Source organism: Acinonyx jubatus, chromosome E1 (genome assembly GCF_027475565.1).
Source record: "Acinonyx jubatus isolate Ajub_Pintada_27869175 chromosome E1, VMU_Ajub_asm_v1.0, whole genome shotgun sequence".
In the NCBI taxonomy this organism is placed as follows: domain Eukaryota; kingdom Metazoa; phylum Chordata; class Mammalia; order Carnivora; family Felidae; genus Acinonyx; species Acinonyx jubatus.
The window spans coordinates 39353628-39379177 of NC_069397.1; the positions used below are offsets into that span (position 1 = coordinate 39353628).

A 25550-nucleotide genomic window follows, 5' to 3' on the forward strand; every position below is an offset into this window, starting at 1 on the left:
ACACACACATACACACCACATACACACACACACCAACAATGTCTCATCAAAGCTCATCTTTTAATTATAAATGACAGGGATGTGAACTTAACAAACACAGGTCAATTACCTGGGGCATCACTGACTCATTTCATGTCACCTGACGAATCCCTCAACCACTCAGTCCCTCAATGACTCACCTCCTCTCCCTCTCCTTAAAAGGGAAGAACAATGCTTACCTACCCTGTCTTGATGCAGGAATAAGTGGGTTTATTTTGTTAGACAGCTTTGAACTTATTGGATGAAAGGAGCTATTTAAGTACAAAGGAAGTGGTGAAGGCATTTGGGCCAGGTGCTAAATTAAGACTTATCAAGACTGGTTTTTTTCTTATTGGGACCTACCCTCAGAGATGTGTCACCTATATGCTGTACAACTTGGGAGAAAGAGCAGAGGCCCAGTAGAGGGGAAGAGAGGAAAGCGTGTGACCACCTCTGACCCTTCCAGATTCCCTATGATGGAAGTCCTGATGCCTCCCAGGCAAATCAGTCCTGTCCACACAGACAGTGGCCAACAGGTAGGATTCTGGACTTGACAGCAGTTGGAGGCACACCAACCAGCCCCTGGCTTAAGATCTCTCGGCCCTTGGGGCTTGGGACTGTGGTCCCTTCTGCACTGAGATGGGCTGGACTTTGTAAATTTCTCAACAGGCTACTCTGATGCAAATTGCTCAGGCAGCAGAGGGAAGATAAGAACCAGCTCCACTTTAACATCTATAATCTCACTGATGAATAAGACCTAGCCCGCAGGAAGTCATAGAATTTGGGGCTAGAAGACCCTCTGCAACCATCTCATCCAGCCCCATCAGATACCTGAGTAACCTCTCAACGTCCCCACAAAGTGGCTGTAAGGGCCCTGTTTGAATGCCTCCAGTGATGGGGAGCTCACTGCTTCCCAACTTTGGCCAGCTCTGACACTGCTTTCTGGAGACACGCTGTTCCTGGCCATGGCTGCCTAAACATGGAGCTTCTGGTTCATGTGTCTACTGCCCAGAAGACCCGAGCCAGGCAGCTGCCCAAGGGCTTTCTGGTGGAACCTGTGGGGGAGCTTGGATGGGTCAGTTTGGCCTTTTCTCAACTGATAGCCTAACAGGCTCAGAAATTGCCATCATTTAACACATTCAGCATTTCACAGCATGGAGGGGAAAGTCACGATCTTGATCGGATGAAGCCTTCCTCACACATGGGCTCTATCAGGAGCCTGTGGCCAACTCCTCCTGGGATATACCTGGCCTGTAAGGGGCTCAGTCCCAAAATAAACCCCCTAACCCAGTGGTTCTCAAATTTGAGTGTACATAGAATCATCTGGAAGGCTCAAGAAACTGGACTGCTTATTCAGAAAGTCTGAGGTGGGGTCCAAAAATTTGCCTTTCCTAAAAGTCCCCAGGTAAACTGGGGGACTCTACTCTTAGATCCGCCACCCTAAATGCCCTCGTGTTTAATCTTTTTCCTTTCAAAGCTTTCAGAGTGCAGGGTTTGGGCCTGATTCAAAGAAACCAGAGCTCAAGTCTTGATTCAGCCACCCGCTGCTCCCCTCTTTGCAGGGTTTGTGTGGGACGCTGCATCCCAAGATTCATAAAGCCTCACCAAGGGCATGCTCCCCATGGGCATGTGAGCACAAAAGCTAACTTTAAATGGAGTCTTCTAGGGGGTCTGGGCAGAACCTCGAACCTGAGCTTTTCCTTTGCACAAGGACCAGAGGCTTCATCCTGACAAGAGGTGGAAGGCGAGGGGCGATATCTGTTGTGTGTATTTTAAAGCTCTGTGAATCAGGCTTTAGATACCCAGATACAGCTGGGTGTCTCTCAACTGTGCCATTCTGCCGCAGTCCTGTTTTCCACTGCAGTCCTTGCTGGCTTTGCCATCTCCCAGAAGCCCTCCGGTGAGGGAGCCCCAGCCCCTGCTTCCATCAGCGGGCTCCAGGACACCTCTTGGCACGGCGTGGAGACCTTGGCTACAGGCCCTGGGCTCTTCGTGCTGCGGAACTGAAGTTTATTAGCAAAAAGTTTCCCTACCACATCTCAGACTGTGAGGCCACAGAAGAGAGGAGAGAGGAAGCACAAATCCAGGGGCGAGGGCTGAGCCGCCGGACCGGACAGCCCATCAGCTGAGAAGCGCTGCCTGGCGTCGTCAGTCTGCAGCCGGGCCAGGCTGAAGGGGCAAGACCCGGGAGGGTAGGGGCTGGGGGAGGGGGCAGGCCCGCAGAAGGGGGCCGGCGGGGCTGCAGACATTCCCCATCCCCCGATCCCTCAAGCTGAGGGGAACGTCAGCAGTCAGCATCGAGACGATGAGTGGGAGGCACAGGAGGCCCGAGGAGGAGGAGGCCCGGAAAGGCAGGGAGAGCAGGACCCAGAGGCCACAGGGGCCGGGCAGGGCTTCCTGGAGGCCGGGGTTGCACAAGGGTTGCAAGGCAGCCTACGGAGAAAGAAAAGGTGTTTCAAACATTGGCGTGAGACGGGGCATGAAAGACAAAAAGTATGCGCTTTAGCATCGGAAACGCCAAAAGGGATTTTAGAGCTCAGAGGTCCTGCCAGGCCTAAAGACAGGGTAGTGATGTGGTTGGAGCCCACTGTGGAGCTGGGATGGGAGCTCAGGGGGCCACGTGCAAAACCTGAGCTTCCTGCCACAGGCGAAGGAACACGGCGGAGAAAGGCAGAAAGGCTGGCCGGGCGAGAGCAGGCTGGGCGTCAGCTGCCCTCCAGATTTACACACAGCCCGTAGCCTTGTCCTTTATTGCTTAAAGGGGAGTGTGTAGCCCCCTTAACTTTCTCACAGTGCAATGGAAGGACAAAATGAGACAATGGCTGCAAGTGCCCTTAGCAATATATTTTAACGTTGAGTATGAAGATTCCCTGTTACCGGAATACTTCCTCCAGGGAGTTTAGCAAAACCTAAATGCACTGAGCTCTCCAGTATGTCAGCACCTCTCCCCCTCCCCCGTGGCAGTGACTGGCATCTGGGAACGTGGTCAGCAAAATGGAAGGCGTGAGCCGAAAAGTCCCCACGGGCCCTCCTCCACATCCAGGCAGCTCACCAGGTTTACCGGGTACCAAGTCTGTCCCCAGAGATGTGGTCGGCAATGCTGCTCCTCCTTTCAAATCACTCCCATGAGAGACCTCTGCTTTCACACCCGACATTGACACGAACGTCAGGGCACGTACTTGCGATCCTCGCTCTCCAGAAGTTTCCGGTACGTGTTGATCTCGCCCTCCAGCCGGGCCTTGACATCCAGCAGCACCTGGTACTCCTGGTTCTGCCGCTCCAGGTCAGCCCGGATCTCAGACAGCTGCTCCTCCACGTCGCGGATCAGGATCTGCATCTGGGCCAGCTCGGTGCCGAAGCGTGCATCCGACTCACACAGGGAGTTCTGCAGACAGTCCTTCTGTAACACAAAAGGGGGAAGCAGGTGGGAAGTCACGGAATGCAGCCCTCAGCCTCTTCGGTAAGACCTTGACACCCCAAGGCACTGCCCAGGCCCAGAGAACATTCTGGGTCCCATTAGCAGGCCATCAGCTGGAAGAATGAACATCGTGCTATTGCTCGTCACTGGAGACCCTCAGGAGAAGTTTGCAGAGCCTCTCTCCCCTGGGTGAATGTTCATGCCCTCAGCCTCCACATCTATGAGAAAGTCAAGGTTTGAGCCGTGTCCTGGTCTGTATTCAAGGGAGGCACGTCCTGACCCGGAAGTGCCCTTGGGCGTGGGAGCCAAGCCGGGTCTGCCAGGCGTACAGAGGGGCTCACCAGCGTGTGCTGGGCCTGAAGCTCCACCTCCAAGGCCTTCACCGTGCGCCTCAGCTCCAGGATCTCCGACTGGCAGCACTGCAGCTCCTCGGAGCAGGACATGTCCTGCTTGCTGATGCTCTCGGACTGAAGCACAAGGGCACAGAGACATCACATCACCCCCCTGCCCAGGTGGAAGCCGGGGGGCCCTCCCTGCTCCAAGGCGGCGCCCTCACCTGATCTCGGAACCACTGCTCCACGTCGTTGCGACCGGTCTGCATCATGGCCTCGTAGTGGCACCGCATCTCGTCCAGCACCCTGCTCAGGTCCACGGTGGGCTCCGCGTCCAGCTTAATCTGGAGCTTGTCCCCCAGCTGGCCCCTCAGGATGTGGACTTCCTGTGGGCACAGGAGGAGGACATCCCATTCGTGGGACCCCCCCCACTGCCCTCCACCCAAAGCCTCGTCCCCCACTTCCTGTCCCTCCCCCGCCCCCCAGTGATTTCCCTGTGCCCCTCCGAGGCAGAGTCACCTACGGCACCAGCCCCACAACTCGTAGAGGCTGCGGAGGAAGAGCGGGCCCCCACCAAAGCAGGAGCTCACCTCTGTAGCTCGTGAGGCTTAACCATGAGGCAGAGCCTGCAGAACTTCCATCCTGAGCAGGACGAAGAGCTTTATTTCTTCCCCCAAATGAGCGTGAATTCCCCCCCCCCCACCCCCAGAAAGTCTCACGCAAAAGGCCATGCACCTGCTCGTGGTTCTTCTTCAGGCAGAGCAGCTCCTCCTTCAGGGACTCCAGCTGCGCCTCCAGGTCACACTTGGCGAGTGTGAGGTCGTCCAGGGCCCTGCGCAGGCCGCAGACGTCGGCCTCCCCCAGCTGGCGGAGGGAGTGCTCCGTCTGGTACCTTTAGCAGGGCACGTACAGAAATCAAGGTTAGAGAGCAGAGGGGCCCCAGGACACTGGCAGTCGACATTTCCTATGTGGCTACACGCCCAGCCCGGCCAGCAATGGGTGTTCCCCATGCATGTGACCCTGAGCACCTAGGACAAGCCTGGCAGAGTGGCCGGTACTGAGAGTGCCAGGGTGGGCTGGTGGCCAAAGGGGAGGCAGCCGAATCACACCAGGCAGTTGCCACGCCAGGTGACCCCTGCAGACCCTCCTCGTCCCCGTCCCCTACTGAGACAGAACCTGGGTTCTCTCTCGGATTAGAAGCCAAATGCCAAAATAGGAGGATGGAAATGGCTTTCTTTAGCTCCAGAGGAGTGAGACTTCTAAAGGGCCCTGAAAAAAAAAAAAAAAAGAGTAAAACACAATGCCCCTTCCTATTCCCAGGTTGGACCTTCTCAGGTGGCATAAACCTTTTGATCTTCACATGCCTCCCATCATAGACTGAAGCATGATTTCTGTCATGAGTTACTAGTGCTTACAAATTGGTCGGGCTGCAGTGTGGAAACATCCTCCCGGAGGCATCAGAATTTGGTAGGAAATGGCCTCGGGGTAGGGAATGCGGGGCCAAGCTCCAGTTCTAGCACTCAGGAGCCACATGACTTCAGGCAGGTCGCTTCAGGGCCCTGTGCTTCTGTATCCTCACAAAGATGAGGCCACCACTGCTCTGCCTGCCTCCCCAGGTTCTTGCAACAGTAGCAGCAAGATGCCTTCGCAACAGTTGTGAACTGTAAAAGCGAAACAACTGAGGAGCAGGGTGGGTGTTCTTTCAAAGTCTCAGGCATAAGGCTCTGTGTTTTCTCCTGCTGTAACTGTCGGTCTGGGATCTTGGTCAATTACGTCTCTGACGCCGGCCGCATCACAAGACCGAAGAAGTCAGGGAGGCCCCTGGCTCCTCCCTCTGCGTGCCCTACCCCAACTCACTTGGTCCTGAAATCATCTGCAGCCAGCTTGGCGTTGTCTATTTGCACAACCAGCTTGTTGTTCTCAGATTTGATGCACAGGATCTGGGGAGAGAAAGCAGGCTCAGTAATTCACTACCTCCAGAACCATCAATGGCCTCAGGTCAAAAGACGTTCCATTGGCAAAGATTCACAGCATCACCTTGGGACAGCGCAAACTCCCAACACGTAAGAGATCCTGGTGTGGTGCAGGACGGGGGGTGGTGTGCAAGAAGATGCTTGGCGGAGGCTGAAGGCGTACGGCCAAAGAAACTGGGAGATAGAAAGGAGTAGCAAACCGAACATTTGACAGAGACTCAATTTTATTTCTCCAGCTGTGATGCTTCCCCTGATATAAACAAGATCTGAAATCTAGGCCACGGAACAATGGGCTGGATATGAAAGGTTTACATAAAGGGGGACCTGTTCTTTTTTTCTATACATAATTTTTTAATGTTTATTTATTTTTGAGAGACAGAGAGAGACAGAGCATGAGCAGGGAAGGGGCAGAGAGAGGGAGACACAGAATCCAAGGCAGGCTCCAGGCTCTGAGCTGTCAGCACAGAGCCCAACATGGGGCTCAAACCCACAAACTGCAAGATCGTGACCTGAGCCAACGCCAGACGCTTAACCGACTGAGCCACCCAGGCGCCCCAGGGAACCTGTTCTTAAGAAGTCCCTCATGTTGGTTGGCCAACCTCCCCAAGGGTCTTCTGTGAATCTAGCCAGGTTTTTTGGCCCCTATTCTGACATTCTTTGTCTCCCCATCTCCAAAACTAAGATGTAGGCTCTTAAGAAGCATTGCATTGACCTACAAAGGGGACAGCAGATATGCAGAAGAGACCAATGCTACTGAATGGCCATATACTGGCTCATGAAGGACATTACAACATTCTACCTTGTGCCATGCCAGAAATCACATTGCACTGCTTTTGCAACTACAATGTTAGATTTGTAAGGACTGAGACTAAGCAAACATAAATCCTGGAGAGCCAAATCCTACATCTCGTCTTTTACATGTTCCCATTCACCTCCACTCAAGAGATTCTCTTCCCACAATCAACAAGAAAAAAAGAAAAAGGAAGAAAGAAAGAAAGAAAAAAGAAGAAAGAAAGAGAGAGAGAGAGAGAGAGAAAAGAAGAAAGAAAAAGAAAGAAAGAAAGAAAGAAAGAGAGAGAGAAAGAGAGAAAAAGAAAGAAGAAAGGAAGAAAGGAAGAAAGGAAGAAAGAAAGAAAGAAAGAAAGAAAGAAAGAAAGAAAGAAAGAAAGAAAGAAATTTCAGCTATGGCTGTTTCCACTGTCAATCCAGGCCCTCAAAATTCTATGCAAGTGTCAGTAATCTTTTTCTGTAAAGGGCAAAACAGTAAATATTTAAGGCTTTGAAGGCCATGAATCTCTGTCACAACTACTCAACTCTGCCATTATAGCACAAAAGCAGCCATATACAATGCATTAATGAATGAGCATGGCTGTGTACCAATAAAACTTTATTTACAAAATCAGTCAGTAGGGCAAATGGGGACATAGTTTACCAACCCCTGACCTGGAGCACCACAGACCTCACCTTCTGCTGGAGCTCCTCGATGGTCCGGAAGTACGACTGGTAGTCTGGACACACGCTGGACTCATGGCATTTGCTCGACTCTCGGATCTTGGTCTCCAGCTCCGCGTTCTCCCTCTCCAGCTGACGCACCTTCTCCAGGTAGTTGGCCAGGCGGTCGTTCAGGAACTGCATGGTCACCTTCTCGTGGCCAATCGGGGTGCCTTCCCCATAGTTCTCACACACTCCGATGTTGCCGGGAATGTCGCGGGTCCCTGGCAAGGGGCAAGCGGTTTGACAGCTGTAGGGCACACAGAGGCTGGGTCGGCCCAGAGGCGTTGCCCCCACACGCACCCGGTTGGCATGTGCCAGGGTGGCGGAGAGGCACAGGGAGGCAGCCGTGGGCTCTGAAACCTGTCCACTGAGGAGAGAATCACAATGAGTAGAAGTCATGGTGTATAGGCCAGGCTCGTGCTTTGCCCGCAGTTGAATTTGCTTAAAGATGAAGCCTTCCTTCTCCTCCAGAACTTATATAGGCTTGTAGTGGGTGTTGGTGCAAGAAAATAGGCATTTTCCTCATTAATATTTATATTGATTCTCATACAATCACTCTATTAGTCAGTGATTTTGTCTCTCATAAAGAGTTAATGAGCTCATGAAAGAGGCCTTCACCCACACAGGAAGCTTCCCCCTCACTGCAGGGTCCTAGAATACAGAGAAAACGAGGTCTTCTCCAAGTGGCCCGCATTCTGTGGTTTATGTCCCTTTCCCCTCAGTCAGCTTATCTCTGTGAGATCATCAAGACCCAGAGACTCCCAATATCCCCCCAAAGTCTCTCCCATTCTATATTCTTTTCCTGCCTCCAAATGTTCCCATCATGGCAAAGTCTAAGATAGTAATCAGGCACATTGAGGAAAGAAAATCAAATCACAATTAGTTTGTTTCAGTGGATGTGTATGGAGTGTCCAATGTGGGACATGGCTTAGCTTGCTTGGAGGGAGGGGGTTAGATTTTTAGTAAGGGGAATAAGAAAGTAAATGACCTTAATATTATAAAGGCAATAAGAGAGGGTGTTAAAAAAAAAAAAAAAGTTGCATAGATTTTAGGAAGAGAAAACACTGAGTGACCAGAAAGACTTCATGGAACAGGGAACATTTAAACTGTGTTTCTGATCATGGTTTCCAGGAGGGGTTGAGGGAGACAGCATCTCACATAGAGACCAAAATGAACAGAATCAAACAAGTCTGGGAAATGGAAAATAGTCTAGCTATGCTGATCTTATAATGAACACACATTTGCCAGCACTGGAAAGTTGCATTTAGTCCAGGTTGTGGGAAGCCTTGAATGCCAGGACCATCCCATATATAGTCTTCAGGTAAAGGTAAATCAAAGGTAGGAATCTGCCCCTGGAAGCTGAGTCTCCTCAAATATGAGGGAAAATAAATATCCACGCTCCTTTCAAAGCAAAGTAACAGAAGAGAGATGAAAGTTTCCTGTATAAACATTGGAGAACAACACCGGGCCAGAACAATGAAAAAGAAACCTAACTTCCAAATTGATTTTGGTGTTTGGAAACTGAATAGACACTTTTTAATTACCCATGGGTCAAGGGAGACATCAAATGAGAAATTAAAGTATTTTAAACTGAATTAAGACGAAAATACAACCTATCAAGCTGATGTGGGAATTAAAACTTTCCCTGTGCAGGCGTGAAACAGATAAGTAGTTTTGGAAGTGGGAAAAAAAATCATGAATGAAACGGGGTAATCTGTGATCCCAAGAAACAAAATTATGTTTTTGTGTATTAGAGTCTATAGACTAATTAAGGCGGGCAGTGATTAGCACTTTATGGTGTCTGTTCTCAGGCACCTCCTCCTCTTTTCTGGCATCTTCCCTTGTAAGACACTGGTCATCCCACCGACTGACTCCCTCTTCACCTTGTTTAAGAAGATACACACTCAAGAACTTTGATCTTTCATCTTTTGAAACTTTGTACATTTCAAAGAAATGCACGTACCTTGATTGTCCATTACTTAGCAGACTCTAGAATAAATTTAAATTTCCTTAATCTTCAGACACACTCAGAGCATCAGAAGGTTTATGGCCTCCTCTATTCCTAAATAAGTCAGTGGCCGGTTGTTCAGTAAGCCCTGGAAAAGGGCAGCCTGCCAGCTTCCAGGCTATGCTAATGAAGACGCTTTGACCCCATTCCGAAGATGAATGCATTCACCAGGAGGGCCCTTGAAGAAGCAGTACGTGTTTTAGGTGGCTCTAAAACATGGAATCTGAGCCGAAAGGGATCTCAAAGTCCTCTAGTCTAGGGGCCTTTGGCATTGAATCCCTTCTGATAACCTCCCAACTCAGCATCCAGTCCACCACTCTCCAGAAGGTCTATCCCATCATTGGCCAACTGGGCCCCTGTGGCCCACAGTTTCCCAGGCTTTGTGCAAGACACTGGGGTCAAGAGATAAATAGCAGCCAGCTTTGTCTTCAGGGGCTTACAACATAGGGGACTATTAGAAAGTCCTTTCTGCAGAAACCTATCTACCTCCATGCTATTTATGTCCATTGCTTTCGTTTCTTCCTTCATTCATTCAACAAATATTGAGTGAGTACCCATTCTCTGCCAGACAGGCTCTGATGCTGGATGCTGGTGGTATGTTAGCAAGTAAGTCAAAGAGTCTGTCCTTTAATTTACTTTCTAGCTCTATCCATGGTGTCCCATGCAGGATAAATCCAATCATTCTGCCACAATGGCTGACCTGCAGCTCTTTATGACAAATGGTTCTGATCCCCCTCACCATCCGGAGTACATCCCTCTGAATACATTCCATGGAGTCTCTACCACTCTTAAATGAAGGCTCTAGAATGGAATTTTGGATGAGCAGGAATTAAGAGGCTGCCAGCAGATGGCCCAGCAAATCTTCTTGCCCAGGAATCTTGTGTGGAGTGTGCTGGTGCCACCAACTCTTCAACCATGATATCCACCCAGCCACCAGCCAGTCCCATATACGATCAGCAAGACCCATGAGGACACTCCCTCTTAACTACTCCTTGTAGAGATATGGGCAGTATTCACCAAGGCAGGGTTCACCACCATCCGTGAACTTGTCCCAGTGAGCTACTCCAAGGGATCCAGTATTCGTATACGCTCCAATATTCAAAGCCCTCTCAAGGCACCACGAGGACGTCAGGGCTGAATCAGACAAATTCCCGTCGCAAAAATCGCAGAGCAGAAGGAGAAATAGGTCATGTCACTCAGAAGAAAGAGAAGTCACAGAGAGAGCTGGGGTGAGGGGCTGACATCAAAGAGACTTTATCTGGAGCTTCAAAGATAGATAAGATTTGGACAGGCAGAGGAAGGAGAGAGAGGATTTTCTAGAAAAAAGAGGTAAGCACAGGTACACACTCAGAAGCAGAGACACGTGTGGTGGGCTCTGGAGAAGCAGGGGTGCAAGCTTGGGAATGTAAATGTGCAGCCAACAGAGGCCCTCCTGGAAAGAAACCACCTTGAATGACACAAAAACGTACACCTTGCAGAGTCAAACCGCATTTTTAAACCCTATGAAACTGAAATGTGTGCTCATTTACGCTAAAAATGTGGTCGCCTTATATCTTCATAACTTCTACACAGGTGATTCTCAAACTTTAGGCCACATCAGAATCATCCAGTGGGCTTGCAAAAATGCAGATTGCCAGGCTCCGCGCCAGAGTTTCTGATTCAGTAGGTTTGGAGTCAGGCGCGAGAGTCTGCATTGCTAACAAGTTCCCGGGTGATACGGACTCTGGGATCTGGGGAGCACACTTTGAGAACAGGACTTCTGCTCTCAGGGAAAGAGGAGCCTCATGGTGTTTGTCATCCTATGTAAACGAAGCACAATGTAGCAAAATGGTATTTTTGCGGAACATTTGTGCACGGATGTTGGGGCACATTTCAGATACGTGAGCGCGTATGTTTTCCTCAATATAATAAGCAAGTTCTGTTTGCTTTCTTCCTGGTTTACTCTTCTTCATAGAGGTTTGTTTTGCAAGGACATCTAAGACCGGAGAAGGGAGGGACAAAAGGGGAAACCCATATAGTGTTTGTTAAACCAGTGGTAAGCCCACATGAAACAATGTCTGTAGAGGACAGATGAAGGTCAAGTGAAGTGATACACTTTAACATTACTAGGTGCTGGGATTCTGGCTTGGCACTTACACAGGATTTCATCTCTCTCTCTCTCTCTCTCTCTCACACACACACACACACACACACCCTTATATATCCAGAGTTGATATGAACTATCACATTTGACCACCTACTATGTGCTACACCGTATTGTACCTGGTGCTTTAATCCTTTCAACCACACTGAAAAGTAGTTACCAATGTACCACTGTAGAATAAGAAAAAGCTCAGAGTGGTTAGGTAACCTGTCTGAGCTCACAAAAGTAGAAGAGGAAGTCCATGAAACATTAGCTCAGGTCGGCCAGACGCTCAAGCCCAAGCTGTGGCTCCCAGCCAGGAGCCCAGACACCCATTCCATCCACTCCGTTCATGCAACAAACAGGTGCCGTCCTCCTCTGGGCTGCACCCTCGTCCAAAGAGCTAGAAATATATGGGGAGACAGAACAGAGTCCTCTGGAAAGTTTTGGGCAGACAAGAGAGATGACCAAAGTAGCAGTTTAGGAAAAGTAGTACCCAGTAAGCACCCATGTGATGGGAACGCTGAATCTCGATTTTGTGGGCTCTCTAGTAAGTACTGCAGCACCTGATACAAAATGCACACTCTGGAACCATTAAGCAAGAGAGTGAAAGGCTGGTGGTGTGTGCGGCATAAAGGTGGCACAGAAGAGACGGGGCAGACAGAAGAGGAGAAGGCTCTTACGAGACCCCGGGCAGCACATGATGGAATCCAAATCCCGCCCCAGCAGTGTCGACAGGTAGGAAGAGATGGGAGGCAGAGGTGTTACAAGAAGATTCTGCCGAAAGAGTCCATGAGGCTGAGTGATTTGCTGTATATGGGGGTCAAAGGAAGGAGGGACACCATAAGTGCTCTTGTGGTCCCTGGGCTCCTGGAACAATAATGTGCTGGGAAAGGGAGCCAGAAGTCAAGGCAAAGAGTAGGCTCAAGGGGGAGAGGCTGAAGTGAAGTTTGGAGAATGTGAAATATAGCCAAGTGGGACTGTCCACCAGGAGATCCAAGACCTGAATTGCTTGAACTCACTGAGAAACTCTCCTGAGCCGCTAAGTTTTCTTCTTACACCTGGCAAGCAGGTAGGGCTGTTGAGTTAGCCCAGAGGCTCATACCTGAACAGGGCAGCAATTCTCAAAAGGAGGGTTCCCTCCTCCCCCCGCCCCCCACTAGAGGGGAGGTGGCAAGGAAGATAATTTGGCTAGAGGGAGTGTCACTTAAAAACAAATACAACCTGTATTTGAAATGAGCATTTGGCCATGATTGAGTTCCGTATTTATATTTTTGAAAGCTAAAACAACATTAAGTGACAAGTGAGGGATTTCTTTTTTTAACACTTATCTTTGAAAAAAAATGTTTATTTTTGAGAGAGAGAGAGAGAGAGAGAACACAAGTGGAGGAGGGGCAGGGAGAGAGGGAGAAGAGGACCCAAAGAGGGCTCTGCACTGACAGCAGACAGCCTGATGTCAGGCTCAAACTTGCGAACCACAAGGTCATGACCTGAGCAGAAGTCGGACACTTAAGCACCTGAACCACCCAGGCACCCCAAAGTGAGGGATTTTTTTTAACATTTATTCATTTTTGAGAGACAGAGAGAGACAGAGCATGAGTGGGGCAGGGGCAGAGAGAGGGGGAGACACAGACTCCAAAGCAGGCTCCAGGCTCCGAGCTGTCAGCACAGAGCTGGATGTGGGGCTCGAACTCATGAACTGCGAGATCATGACCTGAGCCAAAGTCAGACGCTCAACCGACTGAGCCACCCAGGAGCCCCAGAGGGCTTTTTTTTAATATGTGTCAAATGAGAAGGCATGGATGAGAAAAAAGTTGAGAAACACTAAATTAGGTGGAGAAAGACAAAGACAAGATGAGCTCGTGAAGATTATTATAAGTGGTCCTCAGAAGGGGCGAATTTGATTTCGTTCTTTGTAAGGAGGATGATGCAGGTGTGACGAGGTGGAGCCTTAGGTATCATACATCGTGGACCACAACACACGAAAATTGGTGCCTAAATAAAAAATGCTCCTGTTCCGGAAAGTCCAGAATTCCACCTCGATATTCTTGGCTTCCAGGAGCAGAAGTGTGGGCCCTTCCCCCGAGCTCGCTCAGTGATGGCAGCATCTGCCCCTGAGGACGGCAGCGGGCCACCCTTACTCCTTCCACTTTCCTGGCATTTGGGAGAAATGGCATTTGAGTGAAAAAAACAACAAACAAAACAAAACAGGCAATGAGTACAGGGGCCTGCAGAGGCCTGCCTGGTGTCATAGGTGAAGCCTGGAAGGAAATATTACAAACCAGCACACTGGTAGTGCAGGGGTGATAATCCGAAAACCAATGGGCTCAGTACTTTACCAGGTGGCTCAGAACCGGATCCGGTCCCAAGTCAGAGTCTCAGGGGAAGAAAAATAATCAGTCAACCTGGTTGAAATTATTGTGACCACAGCAAAGCCTAATAGTGCATCTAGGCTGTCGGTCCAATCTGGGAGGATAGCGAGATGTAGGGGCCAGAACGCCGCCGAGGGGAAGGTGCAGAGATGGGAGTCACTCTGTGAGTGCCCGGGTTTGGGCACCAGAGGGCGCCCTGAGCCCTCAGGCCATAATTACGGATGAGGGTAAAACCGCCTTGTCCAGGTGCCCTGGGCCAGGCTGGATAGACACCTGCCAGCCTCCCTTGCCTGCAGCACCCATCCTGCATCTGAATTGCCTTTCTTGCCACACCCAGGAGCTTCGGGAGTCCCACACTTAGCCTGGTCAGGCTAGCAGAGGGACAAGGCCCGATTTTCATGGCGCTGTTGCATGAAAACGTATGGCTACTCCTTAAAACATAAGATTCTTGTGAGGTATTTGTTAGAAGAAAGCCCACAGAGCCCACTGGACATTTGGACATTTTTGTCCTCTGACGGCCCAAAGAATGCTTTTTTTTTTAATGTTGGTTAGGACACTTGGAGTGAAAAACTAAGCTCCAATAACAACAGTGATTGATTTTATTATTTATTTATTTATTATTGCTTATAAGTGGACAAGGAGGGTGGTCAAACTTCTAGGCCACCAACTCAGAAATACATGGCCCCTGATACTGCTAATGGGTTTTGCTACCACCTCCTTAGTCCCTCTTTCCTTCTAAGAGGGAAAGATTATCCCTGCCGGTTCCCAGGGAGTCCCATAAACCAATATCCACCTTCTCTGTGCCAGGAGCATTGTATGGATTATCCCTCAGCAACGGTGAAGGAAAATAGAATCTTTCTAACCTTACAACTGAAGAGTGAGTCTCAAGAGAGTGTCATGGCCCGGTGACTTCACTTAACTGGTGTCACAAAGGGTGGCATTTGAGCCCAGATCTGCCCAACTCCAGAGCAAGTGCCCTTCCCACCATACTGTGCTACTAGGCAGAAGATCCGAATTTGCATTGATCTTGGGACCAGGTTCCGCAGGTGAGCCGAAACCTGAGAGCTTCATTCTGGGCATGCTCAGCACATTCCAGAAGCTAAATTGAGTAGCACAGCAAAGAAGGCACATCATCTCTTGGGTGGTCTTCCACCGTGTCTGACGGTGACCCACCTGGGCCTGGGTCAGAGCCATGTCCAAGAGGCAGATTCATGCCTACTGTGCTCCTCACCTTCAGCACCCCAAAGGCAACAGCAAATAGACAAGGACACCTCTCTTGGGAGGGAAATATGCCCAGGACCCAGACAACTGTCCTGAGTACCCAAGCTAAGAGAGCAGGTAGTAATTCCGTGCCTCCACACAGGAGCCAGTTTGAATGAGAGAAAAATAAAAAATAAAAACTTGGCAACCTGGCCAGGGCAGTTCTCAGCATGACCTCCCTTTGGCTAGATCGGAACTCTAAGTTGTGTGATTTTGCTCTTGGACAAAATACCAAGACGCTAAAGATGCCAAAAGCACGGCAGGGACATGTTAGTTCTGAGCTGTTCTGAAGGAATTCAACCTTGGCAACCAACATGTCTTCCTTTCACCAGCCCATAGAGATCGATGGGCAAGGTAAATCGAATGACAGCAAAGGGCTTTCATCCAGAGGCTAAGACCCCAGTGCCCCAGTGGAAGATCCTGGCAGTGACAAGACATGCCGGGGCCAAGGATCACCCAAGGTCTTGAGGGCCAGAGTTGTTTATCACACTGTATACATTGCCAAGCACGAGAAACGTAGCACTTAATACAGGAAGGAGATTTATTGACCGTTTCATACAGGAACCCAATTACATCTTAGGAGACTCTGAAGCATGGGACTAGAAGGCAAATCCCAGAAGAGGTACTGGGATCAAATGATAGCTTAAGTGAAAGACAATGATAGCATTGGATGGGGAGGGGAGGGGCGGATGCGGTGTGGGGACACACAGGGAGCCATGGCTTAGAAGTTTCTGTTATGCTCTGATTCAGTGAACATGCCTCCAGTGAGTTCAGTCTTCCTGGAAGGAAGGCTAATGAGCAGGTGAAGGCAATCCTAGCCTGGGTACAACCAGCCTTGACCTCCTGCACCAGCACTCAGACCTTCAGAATCACTTCTCAGCACCGAGGCCACTTGCTTAGAGAGGGCAGGTGGCTGGGACACAGCTTGGATGAAGGACACAGGCAGCAGCCGTAGAGCAGGGATTGATGGGGAGTCTGCAGGGAGAGAGAGAGAGAGAGAGAGAAAGAGTTAGAAACAGGGAGTACAAAGATGTCTCCGTGATGCACGGAAGAGGCAAGACCAAAATGGACAAAAGACAAGTCTGCCACCAAGTCACAGAATGCAATGAAATCTGTGTGAGTAGTTCCTCTTCCAGTGCCATCTGTGTCTCTCCGTGTCCAAGAGTCCTCTAGGGGGACTTGGCTTAGGAACCAGCTATAGTTTATGTAACAGTCAATCCACAGTGCAATCCACATACACCAGGAGAGTTGAGTGCATCACTAAGCCAGTGTGGACAGGGAGGCTTGCTCTCCGTGCTGAGATCTCCTTCCACAACCATGTCAGTTATCTGTGAGGAACTGCTTTATAGTCAGGTATGTGCCTTGGTGAAAAATTGACTCGATCACACGTACTTGCAATCCTCGCTCTCCAGAAGTTTCCGGTACGTGGCAATCTCGCTCTCCAGCCGGGCCTTGACGTCCAGCAGCACCTGGTACTCCTGGTTCTGTCGCTCCAGGTCAGCCCGGATCTCAGACAGCTGCTCCTCCACGTCGCGGATCAGGATCTGCATCTGGGCCAGCTCGGTGCCGAAGCGTGCATCCGACTCACACAGGGAGTTCTGCAGACAGTCCTTCTGTAGTGGCAAATAACCGGGTAAGAGACCGAGGTGTCCCAAAATTCAGCAGTAGGAATCATGGCCAACCTCACCATGTCATAGGACATGCCCAGAACTCTGGAGAAATCGCTGCCCATATCACCACGACTTTTCACAAAATTCTACCTGGAGGAAGTGTTCATCCCTGTATTCCCAGTACCTGACCAAGTAGACACCCAGTGATGTCTTGTAGAATGAGAGCCTGAATCGCCACCCTTTATTGTAAAGGAAGTGGAGTTGGCTTTTTAAAGAACCAGTTTTGGGGGTCAAACCAACCTTGATGGCGAGGCATCTCCCCCAGGGAGAGAGGGACCCAGCCCCTGAGTTCTGATTGTTAGTGGGACTGATGAGTGGGACTTCTAAGACACGCTGCTGCCAGGCCGTGGCCTGTGGCACCAGCAGCACGGTGAGGGCAGAAGACCGTACCAGGCTGTGCTGGGCCTGAAGCTCCACCTCCAGGGCGTTCACTGTGCGCCTCAGCTCCAGGATCTCCGACTGGCAGCACTGCAGCTCCTTGGAGCAGGACATGTCCTGCTTGCTGATGCTCTCGGACTGAAGCACAAGTGCACACAGACATCACATCACCCCCCTGCCCAGGTGGAAGCCGGGGGGCCCTCCCTATTCCGAGGCGGCACCCTCACCTGATCTTGGAACCACTGCTCCACGTCATTGCGGCCGGTCTGCATCATGGCCTCGTAGTGGCACCGCATCTCGTCCAGCACCCTGCTCAGGTCCACGGTGGGCTCCGCGTCCAGCTTAATCTGGAGCTTGTCCCCCAGCTGGCCCCTCAGGATGTGGACTTCCTGTGGGCACAGAAGGACCAACACTCTGAGTGAGGAAAGGGCTTTGGACAGAGCAGATGGCACCTGAACCCCTTCTCTGATGAGCAGCATGAGGGGTGAGCCCACTTGCACACGATGTGAAAGATCTTGTCCAGAATCCACTGGGAAGAGCCCAGTGGGTCGCCTTCTTAAATTCACAAGGCAAACCTTTAGAGACAAAGAACCCCTCCGCCGGCCCCACCACCTCTGCTATGTCCTACAGAGTCAGCCTGACTCCCACACCCAGATCAACCCCTCATCCTGATGCCAGCTGAGCCTGGCTTCTAATCCTACAGCCACAGGGTGGGCGGTGCTCCCTTCTCTGCTCAGTGCCCTCTCCCATGGGTCTGCAGCCCCAAGCCCAGACCTGCTCGTGGTTGCTCTTGAGGCAGAGCATCTCCTCCTTCAGGGACTCCTGCTGGGCCTCCAGGTCGGCCTTGGCCAGGCTCAGGTCATCCAGGAGCTTGTGCATCCCACACATGTCCGCCTCCACCACCTGGCGTAGGGACAGCTCACTCTCGTGCCTTCCAGGACAGGAGATGAAAGGTCAGCAGGATGACAAGGACAGCCCCTTTCAGCTGCCCCCAGTTTCCATTTCCTTCACCAACTTGGATCCTCATTTCCTTGGTTAATCAACATTCACTGTGTTGGATCCTGTACCTACAGAACTCATTGTTGGAAGAAATATCATTATGCCCACTGGATGGAACTACATGGGAAACTGTGGCTCAGAGAGAATAAATGGAGTATCCAGGATCGTATATCTTGGTTAATAGTAGATACATGGATTCACCCTAAGTTGTCAAATTAACGCAGTATTCATTCTGCTATAAAGGAGTCATTTAGCTAGGAAAAAGAATAGCTTGAAAGTAAGCCTTCTGGACCTACAGTTTTCTAGTTTACCCCTTGGATTAATTATTTCAGATGATTTTTATGCCTTTCTCATTCATTCAGTTGCAACTCTTGATACCAAAAAGCTATAGTGACAATTCTTCCCACTCATAAATTTAGTGAAGAGTCAGTGAATCTGTCAATGACCAATGAACTGAAAGTTTATTCTTGCAATGATTTGATTTTGTTTCTGGCTATAACACAAAACCTTATCTTCTAGATGGGGAGAAAATGACATAGGACCTGACCCATCTAGATGATTCTTCCTCATTTTGTTTCAATGCTTTTGTTCACTTTCAACCATTTGTAGGTTCTAGTCAGTAACCACTTTTTAACATCTACTTTGGGCCAGTACCATGATGGGCACCTAGAAATAAAATAGAAGAGGAGTCAATCTGAGCCTTCTTCCAGCCCTACTTACTTGATTCTAAAGTCATCGGCAGCCAGCTTAGCATTGTCAATTTGAGTTACCAGCCTGGTATTCTCAGCCTTGCTGCACAGGATCTGTGGAAAACCAGGAAGACAGTTCATGCACAAAACATCATACTCTGGGCTCCAGCTCTATGGGTGACATCTACGCTCATGCTCAAGAGAACCCAAGAGCACAAACACCCTTGAGTCTTCAATGGCCCTTTGACTGCCATGCCCTTCCACCTTCCTCAGACACAGCATACCCCAGGCTACTTCAGACCTCACCTTCTGCTGGAGCTCCTCGATGGTCCGGAAGTACGACTGGTAGTCTGGACACACGCTGGACTCGTGGCATTTGCTCGACTCTCGGATCTTGGTCTCCAGCTCCGCGTTCTCCCTCTCCAGCTGACGCACCTTCTCCAGGTAGTTGGCCAGGCGGTCGTTCAGGAACTGCATGGTCACCTTCTCGTGGCCGTTCGGGGCACCTTCCCCATAGTTCTCACACACTCCGATGTTGCCGGGAATGTCACGGGTCCCTGGCAAGGGGCAAGCGGTTTGGCAGCTATAGGGCACACAGAGGCTGGGTCGGCCCAGAGGAGTTGTCCCCACAGGCATCCTGTTGGCATGTGCCAGGGTGGCGGAGAGGCACAGGGAGGCAGCCTTGGCCTCTGCCCCAGGCTGGCCCCCAACGTCAATGCAGGAACCGCAGACATTTGCAGCTTCGGGCATCTGAGTGCTGCCCAGACAGCGGGATGAGCTGATGTAGCAGGAGGTCATGGTGTGGGCTGAGGTAGCACAGGAGCTTCAGAGCAGCTGTGAAGGCCGAGCCACTGAGTGTGACAACCCCTTTCCCTGCTAGGCCTTTTATACCCCATCCCAGGTGGGTGTTGGCTCAATGCTTTGACCTCAGCACCTTGATTCTCTACCTACTGTTGTACTGTCATCCTGTTACTCAGCTGTTGGTTTACCATTAAGAGTTCCTCGCCTCATTAAAGGAATGTTGATGAATTTGACATGCCCCTTGCTGTTTGATATCAGGTTGTCGGTTGATGAAAGATCAAAGATGTATATTTCTACTCAACAATCACCAGCAGTTAATTCAACTTCCAGATGCCTTTTTGCTGGACTGAGCCAGTCTGTCTGTGGATATAGCCTCACTCAAGGATTGAATCTTTCAGTCAGTGATCTGTATGACAGGAGGGACAGTGAATCCATCACCAGCATTTAGACTCACCCAGCGTTTCCTCTGAAGAGAAAACACCACTTTATAAAACTGGGAAGTCTACAGATATTGATTATTGTGAGGTCCCCTTTCTTCTCTCTTCTATCCTTTACACTACATACTCTTCTTGAGAAGCTTTAAAGCATCAATGCATCCCGAAACATTAGTGCTGGCTAAGTTTTGGTTGACTAGTCAGTATCAGCTTTCAGTCATTCACTTGTTGAGCATGTTTCCTGAACATTCCCTTGAACTCAGGCAGTGTGCCAATTCTTGAACATGCAGGGGTCCCTATTCCTCAGGAAAAAACAGTTCCCCAGAAATCTCAGGATATCTTTAACTTGAATGAGAACCATAGATCAACGGGGGTTAGTGAAAGACAGAGGATCCATGGTCCTGATCAAGGATGTATCTAGAGAGAAGCTACTGATAAAAATAAAATAAAATAAAAACTCTTATTTGATGCAGAAAAGGGAACTGGGCCCAGAGCTCAAGGGGTATCTCAAAAGTTTAAAAACCAAAATTTATGGGGACGTAGGTATATATTGCTATTATTATTAGGTGTTCTTTCCTATTGAACCCTTACTACCTGTGATGTAGCTCTTGGTGGCCTCAGTGTGCAGATGAGGTAACTAAAGTCCATCTTCTGATTCACAGAGAAATAAATTGGCAAGGGCTCGATTTGGTCTGCAAAGCCCATTCATTCTCTTTCCAACCCACCATGACCCCCAGTTAGAACGACCTGTGTACTGCCTGTGTTGTTGCTCAGGGGGATGCAGAAGGCTTAGTAGTTGGACGAGAAGCTGACGTGAAAAGAAATAAAATATCTGAGGGTCCTTGTGTTCCAGCAAAGGAAGATATTTAGACATAGAGCAGGGAGAACAACAAAATGCACATAGAAAAATTATACTCAAAAATCAAGAGTCTAAAATAGACCTCAAATCCCAGAGATTTTCATTAGAGCCAAGGGACCAAGGCAACCGGCTCAGGAGGTGCCCCTGCGGAGTGTTGGGACCGAAGGACTGAGGGAGATCTAATGGAGGAAGACCTCAGAAAAGTATAAGTAGGTCTCTTCTCTAAGCAAAATTCAAGAACAAGCAGCCCCGAGAAAACCAAATGGGAGGATGTTGAGTATTGGTGAAACCTGGACTCTTAGAATTCTCTCAAAAAGAAATAAAGGGATCTGGAATTCTTCCCAAAAAGAAAACCCACTCTAGGGTCAGTGCCAGTTACCCTGAGGTCACCAATGAATAATCCCCTTACAAACACCATAAATTAGGAGACCTCACGAGGCCAAACCATCCCATCCTTCAGAGGCCTCTGGGTGCAATCTGCATATATTCCATCTTCAAACACCCCTTTAGTTCCCTCTTGCCTCATCACAGAGCATCACTATAATCCAGAGAATTGGACCATTAAAACTGTTTCCTTTGATTTGCTAAATAGGCTCCATGTTTTGACCCTACCCCCTGGGAGGATTTGTTCCATCAACTAAAATTATGGTTCCTTCCATCTCAGAACACCCGCGGTTTGTTACTTCTTAGGCTCCACAGCTGAAGTTTTGACGCCCTGACACCTCTCTGTAAAGCCCTGGCTTGGGCTCAGCAAGGTGTTTTGCATGACACTGATGCCCGTCTGTGACTCTGTAGAGAAGTGGGTTCTGCCAATTTCTTCCCTATCAAAGAACTGGCAGTAAGTGGAAAGCATGAGGCAGGTGTTTGAGATGCACTCCGCTGTGTCACTGAGGAGGAGCCCATTCTTGACACCCCAGACCGCCTCCTTCGCTCCCCGTAAAGAGTCGCTGGCCCCAAAGAACAACGTGAGAGCCAGACTGCATGAAGGGAGGTCCCGGCGCTGAGGGGTGAAGAGGGAGGAAGTCCTGCAGCCCCTCCTTCATTCATAGGGGCCACCTCATCTCTCTTTAGGAATAAAAGTTTTGGAGTTGAGTCCGTCTTCAAGGTGGGGGGTAGGACACTGGGTCTGGAACAGCACCATTCAATGCCATGGTGATGGGACCTACTGAGGCAACTCAGAGTGAAAGAGAAAGCAGTGAACTCGGAGCAGCCCACGGGGTTGGGGTCTGATCTACAGCTACCTTATCTGTTGCAAAAGGGTGACTCTGAAGTTGTCTAAGGAAGCAGGTGCTGTCCCCACGCAGTGTGCACTGTGTACACCCGGAAGAAGTTGGCAAACCACAACAGGTGGTCCATCCTGGCACAGCTGTGCCTGCGACACCCTCAGACACTCTGGGCCAGGAGACGGGGCTTCCAGAAAGGACACCCTCACGGAGCTTTGTGATCTCAAACGTCCAGCTCTAGAGACTTTGAAATAGAGGCAACACTGCTGAGGTCTTCTCTATTAAGTGGCATTTAATAATATGATTATTTGGGAATCTTTAGTCTGATTTTAAATGTGTTTATTATTATCAGTCGGCTTTATTTCTGTCCCAGGTCTCCGGGTCATCAGAGACTAGCTGACAAAATAATTGTCCTTCTCTTCTCCCTCCTGCGTTGATGGCAGGCTTCCCTTATCCACATTCTAGGGCAGCACATTTGCCCTTATTTATGTCTTACCTGGGCCCATGACAAAGCCCTTTAATGCAGCATAGTAGCATGGTCAAGGCCAAGAACTCTGGGGTCAGCCTGCCTGGATTCAGATTCTGGTTCCACCATTTACTAGCTGTGAAAACTTGGCCTGATGGCTTGACCTCACTGTGCTGTGGTTTCTGCACACGCAAAACGGAGGCAGTAATAGCACCTAGCCCACAGATTTGTTTTAACCATTAAAGAATTTGATCTCTGTAAATCATTGAAAATAATGGCCAGCACGTGGCACGGTAAACACTAAATAAGTGTTGGCTGTTTTTTTTTCAAGTGGCTTTTAATCACGGGTCTAGATGCTCACACCATTTACAATTCAAAAATGCTTATTAAATTACCATTTTGTACCTATTTAAGTTAAATTAACAAAGATCAAAAAGGCTAGTGGCACAATGTTGGCAAGGTGTAAGAAAACAGGCATCGTCAAACACTGTTGGGGTGGGGGGTGAAACATGCAGCCTCTTCAAGGCAGTTTAGCAATATCTATGCAAATGACAATTGCACCTACCCCGTGACCCGATAATTCCACTTCCAGGAATTTATCCCACAGACGCACTTACACGCGTACAAGGATAATAAGAATATTTATGGCAATATCTGGGGAGTCATAGCAGACCGAAGAGAAAATGAAACGCCTACCAAAAGAAGCCTGGTTAAGCAAATTGTAGTGCATGAATATAGTGAAAAGCTTGTAGCCATCACAGATACTAAGGTAGATATAGACACAGATCTAGATCTAGATCTAGATGTAGTCATAGATATAGACGTAGACATAGATATATACTACCATAGAAATGACAACTACAATGGAATTTTCAGTGAAGAAAAGGCAAAATGCACAACAAGATACCCAGTATGCTACTTTTTATATTTACCCAAAGGGGGACATATCTGAGCTTACATTTATAGCAAAAATGAATCTCAGACCATAAAGTCAGGTGTGAAAAATATATACCTTTATTTTCTTATACTTAAACCAAATTGTACTTTTAATCTTCATCCCACACTACACCAGGTAGCAGAACCTTAATCTCAGTCATCTTGAGGACCCCTTTCCAAGAGGTCATCCCAAGTGCCAAAGGCCTTTCCTCCAGGATGTTGGGAGACAGGAAGTGGGCAGGGCTCAGCCCTTGGCATTTGCTTCCATCCACACGGCCACAGAGACCCACTGGGGAGCTCTGGCAGCCGAGAACTGGGCAGGAGGACCCACGTGGTCCTCCTGAGGACCCCGGGTCTCAGGATAGTCTATGATTTTTTTCTCAGGACCTTCTGTCCAGACTCCCCTGGGGTCTTGGTGCCTCTCCACATTCTACCTGGGAAAGGGAGGACATATGCCCTCTGCTCCTACATCCTGAACCTATTATCCTCCTGCCCTTGACTCTGTATCCCAGCCCAGGAGAAGGGGTAGGGCAAGCAGGACCCACCAGCATCTAAATTCTCTTCCCTTCCCCTCCTTTTCATTCCCTGATCCCAGCGTGCCTTCCTCTAACCAGAGGGCAGGACATTTCCCCTTACTCATCTCATCCAAGTCCATTCTCTGGTCAGCTCAGGGCTTGGACTCGTGAGACTCAAAACCTTCTTCCCTGCCTTCTACTCTGCCATCCCTCTCCCAAATCACTGAGTGCTGCTTGGGCTATAGCTACTAGAAGGTCCCCGGTGTACAGTGAAAAATACAGTGAGAATCATCTGTTAGAACCTCACAATACCTCCCCCCCCTTCCCTTGTATACATATGGAAACTAATTTGTGGAGGAGGGCTATTGGTTTAGTGTAGCCTTAACTTCTTTTCAAGTTTTTGCAGGATGTGTGTTCTATGTGTATAATTTCTGTAAGCTAGGCTTTTTTAAAGAAGACCTTCTACAAACAAAAATAAAAATGCTTGGTATTTTGTGAGAGTTTGGACACACTTGGGCTCCATTTCCCCTTTCAGGGGCCTATGTCTTTTGTGCTGAGCCAGTTGGGTTCAGATGTGCCCTGTCCCAGAGTTCAGCTCTCCATAGCCCCACAGCTTCATCTTTGATTCTGGCTGATGAGGTCCCTAAGGCACTGGATTAGGAGCCATCTCCTTTGTTCTGTGCCCCCCAAAATTTGTGGATTTCCCCTCAATGTAGGAGTCCATTCCTCTGAGCTTCTCAGGGGACCACATCTTGTGGATGTGATGCTAATAAATCTCTCCCTGATCTGGCTGGAGACAGTCCTGGGGCAAAGGTGTGCTGAATGAAAAGGAGGAAAATGCAATTGTAGAAACTTGTAGAGTAGATGATTTAGGAAGTCGGGAAAATATGAAATTCTGAGTAAGTCATTATAGAATTATTTACTTGGCCCACTTCACAGATTTTATGCAATAAAAATAGGGAAATATTGACAACTCTGCTTTATTTTGCACATTGACAATCCATTATTAAATACCCTAATTCTGAAACATTCTGAAGGTCAAATCCATCCCTGGGAGTTCATATTTTTCAGCTCAAGAGCTGCCTTCAAGTGAAAGCTTCCACTCATACTGAATCCTCAGTTTACGTCCTGGTAGTGTGCTTTGTTGTTGGCTTATGCAGAAGACCCTTGCAAGCAAGGATTTTGACTTATTACTTTTGTCTTGTTCGTCTCTGGGGGCACCTGGGTGGCTCAGTTGCTTGACTATCTTGTTCATCTCTGTAATTTCCAACACGGCATCTGACTCACACAAAATACCCAGTCAATGTAAACATGAAAGAAAGAACCAAATGAGATCAGCTATGGAGCAAATCATACCCAGTTTTACCCTCCACAGTGCCTAGTGCATGGTGATGCTCAGCAAGTGTGTGTTGAATGAATGAATGAATGAATGAATGAACGAACAAATGTGATATGAAACCAAACAATAGCTTGTTGTTCCAATGATAAAAAATCCTTGACTTCTAAACCCTGTAGTCCTAAATCAAATCAAAATCAGGTTGACATGTTTTCATCTAGGAATGTATTTCTATGAAAAGTCCTAC

General features: G+C 49.0%; 2 protein-coding genes and 1 long non-coding RNA gene across 3 annotated transcripts in view; 1 reads left to right on the forward strand and 2 right to left on the reverse strand.

The window, feature by feature from the left end:
• The window catches only part of LOC128313355 (uncharacterized), a 57998-nt gene that overhangs the window by 4242 nt on the left and 28206 nt on the right, over window positions 1–25550 (forward strand). The gene's annotated exons all lie outside the window — the stretch shown is intronic.
• On the reverse strand, window positions 43–7693 carry LOC113596309 (keratin, type I cuticular Ha8-like). Its single transcript, XM_053211465.1, has 7 exons — window positions 7206–7693; window positions 5626–5708; window positions 4504–4660; window positions 3993–4154; window positions 3778–3903; window positions 3198–3418; window positions 43–2451 (listed from the first exon to the last, which is right to left on the reverse strand). The coding sequence occupies exons 1-7, from the start codon at window positions 7632–7634 to the stop codon at window positions 2310–2312; spliced, it is 1320 nt and encodes a 439-aa protein (XP_053067440.1). The 5' UTR covers window positions 7635–7693; the 3' UTR covers window positions 43–2309.
• Window positions 15515–19600, reverse strand: LOC106972582 (keratin, type I cuticular Ha8-like). Its single transcript, XM_015069579.3, has 7 exons — window positions 19040–19600; window positions 18765–18847; window positions 17820–17976; window positions 17273–17434; window positions 17058–17183; window positions 16390–16610; window positions 15515–15972 (listed from the first exon to the last, which is right to left on the reverse strand). Exons 1-7 carry the CDS (start codon window positions 19529–19531, stop codon window positions 15894–15896), a joined length of 1320 nt encoding a protein of 439 aa, XP_014925065.1. The 5' UTR covers window positions 19532–19600; the 3' UTR covers window positions 15515–15893.